The sequence below is a fragment of the Geotrypetes seraphini genome, chromosome 17 (genome assembly GCF_902459505.1).
Source record: "Geotrypetes seraphini chromosome 17, aGeoSer1.1, whole genome shotgun sequence".
NCBI classification, from domain to species: domain Eukaryota; kingdom Metazoa; phylum Chordata; class Amphibia; order Gymnophiona; family Dermophiidae; genus Geotrypetes; species Geotrypetes seraphini.
In genome coordinates, this window is record NC_047100.1 from 4407615 (window position 1) to 4419954 (window position 12340).

Here is a 12340-nt window from a genome sequence, read left to right on the forward strand (position 1 = left end):
GAGGCACTCCACGGTCTTTAAACAGACTTTATTAAAAACTGACCCAAAACCAGAACATTCTTAAGAGGAAAATGTTCACAAGCAGTAAGAACTGCTCCCCTTAGAGCCATAAATCGCCCTGTCCCATTTAGGTACAGAAAGCGATGGACTACCTGGGGGTAGGAGAGGGAACAGGCAAGCAGAGATTTCATTTTCTCATCTACAAATGTTTTCAAGCATGCAGTTTGATATGCAAAAATTGAAGGTCCCAACTTCCCAGGTCCCATACTGTTAATTTGCAAAGAGCTCATCTATGGATGCACTAGCACGAGCGACTGCCCTGTGACCTTGCTAATCTATCCCGCTATTATTTATTTCATTTATTCAGATTTAGCTTATGACTTTCTCGGTTGTAGCTCATTATGCGACTCCAAACTGTCTCACACACAAAGTGATGCTTTACTGAAATTTCCACTTCTGGCCTCTTTCTCCACTAGCTTTTTCCGCTTTGCCAATATAATAGCAAACCACTAGGTGCACCTGTAACCTTTTAGACATGTGCAAATACCGTACTTGTATATTTTCATACTAATTAAGAATGTTCTGTTTTAGCTCATAGCAACCCTTAAGGAATACACTGTGCATCCACTCCTGGTCACTGTTCAAGAGGGAGGTGTGAGTCTTAGGTTTCCAGCAATGGCAGTAATTAACAGAGTCTTACTAGCAACCGCCAATCTCATGAGTCAGCAAAGGTTTATTACTTGCACTCTAGGGCAGGTCTGTAGCCGAATGTGGCTGAGGAAGGGAAATAAGAGCTCTGTAATGCATTTACTGTCTCTCCCAGGTTCATTTGTACACCGCCGTGGGGGACGCCAGTGGACTGGCCTCTGTCTCTCTCACATTCTCTAAGCCTCCTGCACTTTGCTGGAATTCCCAGCAACACGTTCCAAAGCATCGACTGTTTTCCTGCAGACCTACACTGAGGAAAACCTCAAATTCTGGAAAAATCACACACAAAATTCTTATGTTGGAGGTTCATACCTCAAAGCTGGTCACAGTGTGTCAGCCCAACCTCCCAGCTATGGCACTATGACGGATACCGCTTCTATTCTCAGAATTAGCTTCTGCTAACAAGACTTTGGGATCCTCTGCGGGCAGCGCTCTGGAACCTCAGCCACCAGCTGGCAAGACTGAGGGAGCACTTAAGAGTGTGCATGCTCTCAACTAAAGAAACTTTATTCTACCCACTCCTGGCTAAATGGAACTCAAAGGCATCTCCTGTACAACAAATGGACTCCCACAGTAACTCAAATGCCACCAAGATATAACTTCCAACAGTCTCCAATCCTATCAAACGCTCCAAACATAATCAAACTGTACCACATACAGAAATTCAAATGTTATTCCCTGTAAAACTTATCTGTGCTACTTGCTGGAACCCAAACGCTGACCATCACCCATGTACTCTCCTGCATCGTAAAATATGTATTACCTTTATATTATGTCCTGTCAGTACTGCGATTACTGCAAAATTAACAACGCTATGTATGTTATATCTATACTGTGAAAGCTGCATTATCAACTAAGTTATGTCTGCCAAATATGTATATTTCACTCAAGTCCATCTTGTCTTACTGTGAATGTACTTTTGTAACCCGTTCTGGGCTCCTTTGGGAGGACGGGCTAAATAAATGAATAAATAAAGTGCACAATGGGACCATTCAATTAAGGATTTTATGCACGCAAAACATGTTTTATACATGGAAATAAAGGCTCTTTATAAGGCTGTGTATGTAAAAAGTATGTGTACCGAAATTACACCCTTTTCAGGGCACATGTAAGCTTGTGTGGGTGGAATTTGCACAGAGCTTGGGGATGGCTTCAGGTGTCTATTTGATAAAAGATTATATCCATTTTTGAGATATTTCAAAATAGAACAAGCTTCCAACATCAATTCATCTAAGCTATTATCAAACAATGTACAAACTATAGTCCATATTCACACAATTGAGAAGAAACTTTTAATCACAATTATTCATTAATTATAAATTACTGTGTACAGAATCCCTGATATAAAAAAAAAAAACACCAGTGATGAGTTACAAATGAAATAAATAAGCATTCACATTTTTTTGCTAACAACAATGCCCACTCTCCTTCACTATTTCACTGAAACAAAGAATAATCTTAAACCAAGTCCCGTTAAAGTATAATTTCTTCAAAACAGTCCCTTTAAGGACAGTCCTTGGTAACGTTTTAGTAAAATCATTATTTTTCAACCATTTGAAACTAGTCTTGCTCAACACCAGACTATGTTTCGCTGAAAGCATCTTCAGGAGCGAAGACTACATATGGTGTCCCTCAGGTTAGATACCTTTCTTTCAAATCACTGCTTTCAGTGGTGTAATAAAGGGGAAGCAGGGGGGAGGGGCTGTCTTCCTAAGGGCGCAGCACCCCTATAACTGTCCATCCCCTTGGCTCCTCTCCTTGCCATGTATGCACGCCCCTTGCCTTCCCCTGTACTTTTTTTTACTTCCCCGGTGCGAGGCTGCTGACCATATCGGCGCTCTCTCTGATGTCACTTCCGGGACCCGCACCTAAGAAGTGACATCAAAGGACGAGTTGATACCGATGTGGGCATGCTGCTCATGCCGGAGAAGTAAAAAAAGGTACCAAAAAATTAAAAGGGGAAGGGGAGGCGTGTGTGCGTTGCGGGGGAGAAGGGGGGGCGGGGAAGAGGGCGCCACTCACTGTTCTAAATAACCATCAAAAATGGAAGGTCCCAAAAGACCTTCACCAAAGGATTCACTGCAAATCAAATATCTTCTGAAATCGGCAAAAATTTTGAATACATATTTATTTCAATAGTAACTCATCACAGGTGTTTTTATCTGGAATTTTGTACACAGTAATTTATAATCAATGAATAATTGTGATTAAAAGTTTCTTCTAAATTGTGTGAATATAGAATATTATATAAAGACATAAGCACTCATGAGGCCTATAAATAGGCACCTTCTTCTATTCTTCTCATAGGTTCCCCGTTACATCATCCTCAATATGAAAAGCAGAGAAATGAAATTAAGACAAAATCAATGCAAGTTTAAAAAATAATAGTTCAAAAACACACTATCATTTGGCCAGGTAATATACCCCTTGTGTATGAGAAGAGACTGGAAGACCAAAATATGTATACTATGGAGGAGAGGAGAGACAGGGGGGAGATATGATACAGACATTTAAATACAGTACTTGAAAGGTATCAATATAGAACCAAATCTTTTCCAGAGAAGGGAAAATGGTAAAACTAGAGGGCATAACTTGAGGTTGCAGGGAGAAAGACTTAGGAGTAATGTTAGGAAATTCTTTTTGACGGAGAGGATGGTGGATGCCTGGAATGCCCTCCCGAGGGAGGTGGTGGAGTTCAAAAAAGCACGGAACGATCTCTATTAAAGAACTAAGGCCGGAATTGGACAGACTTGTACAGTTTGTGTCCCATATATGGTGATTCGATGTAGGATGGGCTGGGGAGGGCATCAATGGGAATTCCACTAACTTGGAACATGAGGATGGTAGACTTTATGGTAGATATCCTGCAAACAGGATGGTTGGTTAGGCTGGAGTTGACGCCAACTTCAGCATTTGGAACTTAGGACAATACCAGGCGGATTTTACAGTCTATGACCCAGAAATATCAAAGAAGAGACAAGTTAATTTAATCATGAGAATAACTAATGGGCAGACTGGATGGACCGTTCAGGTCTTTATCTGCCATCATTTACTATGTTATGTATGACTGATGAAGGACATGCACTCTCGTGGTGGCTGCCCGTCAAGGAAAGAGTTCACAAAATGGATTGAAGAAACCAGTCACAAGTCCCTTTTCACAACTAGCCTCCATTACAAAAGACTTGCAATCAGTCATTCCATTTCTCTCTGTCTCTTATTTTATTTATTTAATTTTTTTGCTTGACTTCTACATGGGATCAAAAGGTGCTGCGACAGAACTTACTTGAGGCAAGCGGCAACACGTTTCGTCGCTCAGCGCAATTTCATCGGGATAAGGTTTCTTCAATCCATTATATGAGCAGGGCAGATTAGTTTTGGGGATGACAGAGGGAGAAAAAAGAGAAAGGGAGAAAGAAAGAGGTCATTGAAAGAGAAACCGCTCTCTGCTAGGCAGTCCGGTACTTAAAGACCTTGTTAAAAAAGCCGACACAAAAATCAACCCCTCCTCCTGCAAAGTTCTCCTTAGAGAATGACACGGTGACAAAATTCATCACCGTTCCCGTCCCCGCGGATTACCGCGGGAAATAATCCCATGTCATTTTCTAGTGTCTATTTCAACCTCAGTCCTTCTACACCAGCATTCTTCAAAGCAAAGCTTGTGGGTCAGTGGTTGCGGCCATTCATACTCTGATTCTTCCCTCTCTCTTTAAAGAATGACATGAAGATGGTTTTCCGCGGTTATCCGCGGGGACGGGAACGGTGATGAGTTTTGTCACCGTGTCGTTCTCTAGTTCTCCTGTCTACTAACCAGCATTTTGTAGTCAATCTGTTGCCGAATCAACTTGTCTTCGCTTAACGAGTATCTGGCTTCTCCCGTAATGGCGTCGATAGGCCCCTTCTCCATCTGCTGTTTGATGGCACAATAGAGCATGAACAGCGGTTCTCCAGCACATTCCTGAGGGGGCAAGAAAAAAGACAAGATAGAGTAGTTGTTTTCTATAATTTCTAACCCGACTCAATATATTCCTCCATTCAAAAGTTTAGCATAGTAAGGGTCTAGCACAAAGTAGAATCCCAAGGAAAACTGCTGGAATAAATTTGTACAAAGGGAAAATCCAAAAATAAAATTAACTTTTCTATCCTAAAAGGGTAGAACAGAGAGGCATAAAATTGAAGGCTGCAATTAGGGTAGGTTCAACCACTACACAAGACTAGGTGATCGCCTAGGGCAGCAACTTCTCAGGGGCAGCAAAGATGCAGCTGCTATCAAAACTAGAGAATAACATGGGAACAAATTTGTCCCCGTCCCCGCAGGAACTCAATTTGATGGGAGGGGGGGGAGAGAAGAGGGCAAACTGCCCACCAAGTGCCACACCAAAACCACAAAAAAAGATAGAGAAATGTCATGGTGGTATCAGATAAGTTTCTAGGTGTCACGAGTGTGCATTTGCATTCACTCTCAAATAGTATACAGTTCTAGAAACCATGTGCAGGTCTAGTAGCCTTTTAGCTGGTGCTCCACAAGTTCATCCTAGTTTGTAAGCAATCCCTGAGAAATGGATGTCTCTGCTGCTTAATTAAGAAGGTATAAGGGACACACATGGTGACAACAAACACAAGCTGTTTCCTTGAACATTTGTTAACAGATTTGCCATCATGACTCCAGAGCTCAAAATGAAAGAACATGCTTACAACTTTCAAGAAATAGAAACATGTTTCAGAAAAAGCAAATAAGTTAATATTAATAATTGAAAACGAAACATGCACAAGGCAGCTTCTTCATTGGCACCAAACAAGACCTTCTAACACAGGGGTAGGCAATTCCGATCCTCGAGAGCCGGAGCCAGGTCAGGTTTTCAGGATATCCACCATGAATATGTATGAGATGGATTTGCATGCACTGCCTCCTTGAGATGCAAATCTATTTCATGCATATTTATTGTGGCCATCCTGAAAACCTGACCTGGCTCCGGTTCTCAAGGACCGGAATTGCCTACCCCTGTTCTAACAGAAGAGAACTTCACTAAAGCCAATGAACTTCTTGTTCTCTTGACGGCCTACTTCGTCTCTTGGTGCCATCAAGGAGGTCCTGACTACCAAGGTGGCTGATTGAGTTGCCATGTTTTCTTGTAGAAAGTTCTAATCATGTTGACAAGACCTCATTCTGGCCACCTCTTGCATCAACTGATTTAGGGAAAGGAATTGGGACTTGAATACCAGCCTTTTGTAGTTCACAATCTATTTAATGCACCTGTGGCACGAGGGGGATCAAGTGACTTGCCCAGGGTCACAGGGAGCAACACAGGGTTTGAACCCACAACCTTAGGGTGCTGAGGCTGTAGCTCTAACCACTGAACCACACTCTCCTCCAATAGAGTATCGAAAGTGAGCCAAGTATAGAACAATGAAACCATTGTGACATCACTGATGAGGTTGGCTCTTATTGGTGGAATGAGACATTATGACATCAGGGAAAGGTATTGGGCCTTTTTGCAGTTTTACAACCACACTCAAAGTGGTTTACATACAGGTACCTCAAGCATCTTCCCTATGTGGGCTCACAGTCAATCTAATGTACCTGGGGCAGAGAAGGATTAAGTGACTTACCCGGCATAGGGTTTGAACCCACAAGCTCAGGGTGCTAAGGCTCTAGCTTTAACCCTGCCCCACACTCTCTTAAACCTGACAATCACATATCAACAGTACAGTTCAATTGCCATCAAATAGGTTCTAAATATATTAATGGAAAGCAATTAAAAGGAGAAAAACTGCCAATATTTTTCATTTCCCCTGCCCCCACTTCCTTGTCCGAGCACACTGTTCTTTGGTGCATGGTGCAAAAGCTCTTGCTGTCACCATATGCTGTTAACATCTCGTTAGCATCTGTAGTAATTAAAGAGGCAGCTGCTAACAAACAGGAGCATGCATACATCATCCCCAGACCTTCCAACACACGCTTGTCTTTGAAATTATGTTTCATTTGCAAGCGTGGCTTCGTTAAGTCAATATGGGGGAGGAACGTTGGGGAAGGACGGGAAAAGCAGACAACCCGAGTTGGCTGTTGCCAGATTTAGTAACAGCTGATTCTATTAATGCAAAGTAAGTAAAATGATGATTGGAGGACATACAACTCGATCAGCATGACGATGAGGAACTCAAATCTTTCGCCGGGCATGAGGAAAGGGTTATATTTTTCTGCATGGGGTTTGATTGCTCCTAGCTGTAAAATATACATGCCCTGAGAATATTGCTGGAGCAGTAACGGACAGATAAAGAATATATTGCCACTTGTTTGCTGGTCACAGTCTATGTCTCTTTTTCAAGGTGGTTTCTATCCACAGAGATGACGATTCATTTATTTAAATTTCTGTGGCATCTGACCAAAAGCATAACGCAAGCAACTTACAACAGACAACATAAGATCAAATGGGAAATAATAAAACAACATAAAACCAAGACAAAAAATATAAATGAGAAAGTAAAAAACAAAAAACAGCCCCCCCCAAAAAAAAAAAAAAAAATAAGAAGAAAGACAATACACACTGTAAAAACTACTTATAACAGGCAGAACCCAAACTGATAGGACTTGTGGGGGTAATTTTTTTAAAGGGAAGAAGTTATCAACGTGGGCCACTGTTATTTCCCACAAGTTGAGTTATTTTAGCACAGGTTCTCTTAGCATAAAAGGGAACCCTTTGCCACTGAATACGTCCACTAACCAGCCATCCTGTAAGTGGATAGGTTAGGGTGGGCTAGGGACAGATGTAGGGCTGAGCATCAACTTTAGGATCTTCGGACATACCCAGATAGTCAGTGCTGGAAACTGTGCATGCCCTGGTATTGAATAGCCAGGGTTAGGCCAGTCCATATCTGGTAGCAGCTTACCAGACGCTTTCCACCACAGGCCCAAAAAATGGGACCCATGGTAAAACCACAGGAGTTAGTAGCAAAATAGCCCATCTTAACAGTAGCCCACTTTGATAACTATGGCTCTCTGGGGCAGATTCTATAAACAGGCGTCCTGATTGTAGTCAGTGCTAGGCATCCTACCACCAATCAGGACACACAATGTAGGCATTGGTCACAGGTGCAGGGAGACTCCTAGGGACACTTAAGCTCGCCCAAGGCTGGGCGTGGTTTTGCCTGGAAGTGGCCTTGGGTGAGCTTAAGCAGCCCTAGGCATCTCCCTAGGACAGTGACAGACCCCTGAAATGTAGGCCAACAAAATGCAGGCCTACATTTCAAATAGATATGGCCGCTGAGCTGATCGCAGCAAGGGAATCCTCGATCAGATGAGCTGGCAATTCGGGGAGGCCTGCCAGCTCAGATGATCGGGGGGAAAATACCCCTGCAGCAATCAGCTGCGATAGGGAACACCCCACTTCCTCCCCCCCCCCCCCCCCCCCCCCCCGTATAGCAAAATTGGCCGGAGGGATGCCCATTCCCTCCTGCAGTTGAAAACCCCCCCCCCCCAGAAGCAGTGACACCCCTGTGCAGCTTTGGGGATGTCTGCCAACTCAGCTGATTGGGGATTCCCTTGCCGCAATCAGCTGATGGTAAGGGATCCCTCGATCAAGCAGGCGTGATTCTCTAGTCTAACCAGTGCCAGTGACATGGGTGATGGTTAGAGAGTCTGGGTTAGGTGTCTGTCCATTAGGGCAGACGCAATTCTGTATAGGACGCCAGTGTTAAATTCGCAGCTGCTTCACCACCAGTCATGGTATATAATTCACGTCACTGCATCATTTATAGAATACTAACAAGAGTTTTTGACTCCAGTTACAAAGCCATTCTATTTTTTGTTCTATAGGGGAAAAAATACTTTATTAGATCTACACATGAACTGTGTTATTCTAATTCAAACCAAGCTCTGCCGAGTGGAAAAAGACAAAGGCCATTTCAATCAGAACCAAATTCCTACATGTGCTTAATCCAATCTAATCTAATCTAATCTAAATCTTGGGTTTATATACCGCATCATCTCCACAGGTGGAGCTCGACACGGTTTACATGGATAGGAAGCAACGGAACTCCAGTGGGTTTATAAAAGTAAGTAAGAGAGAGGTTGGGTGTGATAATAATAGGGAGGGGACGGGTTACGTTTTGGAGAAGAGCCAAGTCTTCAGAAGCTTACGGAATGGTAGAAGGGGGCTCAAGTTGCGGAGAGGGGAAGGGAGACTATTCCAGAGCTGAGCGATTCTGAAGTGGAGGGAGGACCCGAGTTTACCGACGAGGGAGATACCCTTTGAGGAGGGGAAGGATAGTTTTAATTTTTGCGTGGATCTGGTGGAGAATGGATTTGAGGAATTCCAGGATAAAGGAATAAGAGGTGGAAGGATGCCGTGGAGCATCTTGAAGGTTAAGCAGGCACATTTAAAATGTACCCTGGAGATGACAGGAAGCCAGTGCAGCTTGGACAGGAGTGGAGAGGCATGGTCAAATTTGCTTTTTGAGAAGATGAGTTTGGCCGCGGTGTTCTGGATTAGTTGGAGTCTGTGGAGGCTTTTCTTTGTTAAGCTAAGGTAGATGGAATTGCAATAGTCCAATCTGGAGAGGATGATGGACTGTACGAGTACTGCAAAGTGTTTTTGGTGGAAGCAGGACCTCACTTTCCTCAGCATGTGAAGGCTGTGAAAGCATGTTTTTATCAGGGAGTTGAGGTGGTCGTTGAAGGATAGCGAGGAATCTATGGTGATGCCCAGAACTTTGCTAGAGAACTCTAGTTGTAGGGAGGTGCCTGTGGGCAGTGGGATGGAGGTCTAAATAGAATCCCTGGCACAATGCATCGTGGGAGCCAATTGCCACAGAAGCTCCTCAGTGCATTTTCCCCATGTGGCTGTTAACCAAAAATTACCTGTGAATGTAGATGTGGATTTCTTTCTGAAAACACATGAAAAACTAGAGAAATGAAATTTCTGAAAGTAATACAATAAAATCCTCCAAATATGTGAAACAAGCTTTACTAGCAGGATTTAACACAGAGGTCAGGGAAGCCATTTTCCAAAGGTGCCACAAGGGGCTGTCCTTCTCCCCCATTGAAGTCGCTGGACCACCAGGGATGCAGGTAGGCACAAGGTGGGATCTGGTCTACATAGGAAACATGTACTTTTAACTATTTGTACTTCGCTGATTGTCCAGCTCTTTTCTGTGTAAACCACCTAGAAATCGTTTGATTGTGGCGGTATAGAAGATTATGTTTACAATCGGGTACTCAAATATTTTCCCTGTTTGTCCCAGTGGGCTCACCTGAGACAATGGAGAACTGAGTGACTTGCCCAGGGTCACAAGGAACAGCATGGGATTTATTGGCCTGTAGTTTCAGAAAATCAACAAGTTGAGTAAAAATTAAAACTACAAACTAGCCACCTTAAAATATACATGACAGATAAACAAAGCACTGTGAGCAGAAGCTACACAGTTCAAAGCCCCAAAAATCAGTTTCCCAGCCACTCGGATAAGAATGTAAGAAGTGCGATACTGTGTCAGACAAAAGGTCCATCAAGCCCCCAGTATCCTGTTTCCAACAGTGGTCAAATCAGGTCACAAGTTTCCTGGCAGGATTCCAGAAAGTAGATAAATTCCATGCTGCTTATCTTCATGGAATTTTAAAAACAGCTTATGAACTTTTCCTAACTATTTTTAAACCCAGCTACGCCAACTGCATTTACCACATCATCTGAGAAAAAATTCCATGTGTGAAAAAATATTTTCTCCTATTGTAAATGCGCTACTATGTAACTTGATGGTATGTCCCCTAGTACGTATATGTAAACCAGTTTAATTATACTCACAGAAAAGTGGTATTTCAAGCCTATGACCCCCTTTAGCTTCCACAATTTTTTTTTTTTAAATTTTATTTATTTATTTGAAAATATGTTACAAGCAATACATTTGTTTCAAGAAAAACGGAAAGGAAAACCAATTTCAAATCAAAAACAGACAATATAGGCAACAATACTTTTTTCTTCTTAGACCCCTATATTTAGGGAAGCAGCCAGAGGAATAAAGGAACTTTTAAAATAACAATTATAGGAAAACAAACAATTATAAAGTGGCTTAACGGATCAACTCCTCTTAAGTATCCATTATCCCCTTAAGTCCAGAAATGCCCTTAGCTAGTCTGGTGCATAGAAAATATATTTCACCCCAGCATTTCTAATAAAAAACATTTGCACGGGTATGCAAGTAGAAAAGTGGCTCCTAATTCCTTGGTCTCCTGCCTCATGGAAAGCTTTCAACTTTCCTGCGTTTCTTCATTGACATCAGGATGGATCCATACATGTTGCCCCAGAAAAAGAGTCCGGGCAGTACAAAAGTAAAATTCCATTACTGCATTTAAGGGCTCCTTTTACTAAGCTGTGATAGCGGTTTTAGCATGCAGAACTGCTGCGCGCATTAGACGCCAACGCCAACATTGAGCTGGTGTTAGTTCTAGCCGCGTAGTGCGGGTTTAGCGTGCGTGGCAATAAACGCTATTGCAGCAAGATCAAGCAACATAGCTCTCTCTATTATCGACACAGATTCCTCCAACATTGCTGATAAATTCTCCAAATCCATAGGAACTCCTTGTTTTTGAGATTCTTGAATCACCTGTTTCGCTCCCAGGTTTTTTTTTTAAAAGCCGTAGGTATATAATAAATTTTATTAATTGGAGGAATAACTTCAGGAGTGAATTTCAGGATCCGAGTCCACACCTTTTTGATAAACAAAAAATTGGTGTTCACTCATTCCATTCCACTTAGGATTTTATAGAGCTCTAACATGTATCTTCCCTCAGCCATCTCTTCTTCAAGCTAAAGAGCCCCAACCTGTTTAGCTTCTCCTCATATGAGAGTCATTTCTTCCCCTTAATCATTTTGATCATTCTTTCGATACCTTTTCTGCCAAATCTTCTTTGAGATGCGGCGTCCAGAACGACATACATGTGGTCATATCACGGAGTGATTAAAAAGCACTGTGATGTTCTCTATCTTATCCTCTATGCCTTTCCTAAAAATTCCTAACATTCACCTTACTTCTTTGGCCACTGCCACACACTGGGCAAAGAATTTTAAGTCCTCTGTGATGATGCCTACGACGTAGATCCTTTTCCTGAGCAGTGACTCCTAAAGTCCAACCTACTACTCATTGGACCTGAGGTTTTGATGCGTGAGTGAAGGGGCACTTTTGCTTCTCTCTCTGGCCTTAAAACCTGTCATATTCTGAGAGATTGGAGAAGCTGGGTCTCTTTTCCCTGGAGAAGAGGAGACTTAGAGGGGATATGATAGAGACTTACAAGATCATGAAGGGCATAGAGAGAGTAGAGAGGGACAGATTCTTTGAACTTTCGAAAAATAAGAGAACAAGAGGGCATTCGGAAAAGTTGAAAGGGGACAGATTCAAAACGAATGCTAGGAAGTTCTTCTTTACCCAACGTGTGGTAGACACCTGGAATGTGCTTCCAGAGGACGTTATAAGGCAGAGTACGGTACTGGGGTTCAAGAAAGGATTGGACAAATTCCTACTGGAAATGGGGATAGAGGGGTATAGATAGACCTTATCGGTCCCTCCTTTCCTATTATAAATTGTATTTCTTCCCCCTCATTCCCAATGTTTCCTGTCCAAATTTGTCCAGTTTTTTAAAAAATGATTT

At 42.5% G+C, this 12340-nt stretch overlaps 1 protein-coding gene across 4 annotated transcripts in view; it reads right to left on the bottom strand.

Moving 5' to 3' along the window:
• Window positions 1-12340, bottom strand: part of PLXNA1 (plexin A1) — a 529295-nt gene that overhangs the window by 39443 nt on the left and 477512 nt on the right. For 3 of the 4 annotated variants that reach the window (XM_033926178.1, XM_033926177.1, XM_033926176.1), the window contains 2 exons: window positions 4517-4663; window positions 3992-4048 (listed from right to left, as the gene is read on the bottom strand). In XM_033926178.1, coding sequence (XP_033782069.1) covers window positions 3992-4048; window positions 4517-4663 — 204 coding nt within the window. The remainder of the gene's footprint in view (window positions 1-3991; window positions 4049-4516; window positions 4664-12340) is intronic. The other variant, XM_033926179.1, reaches the window with a different exon arrangement.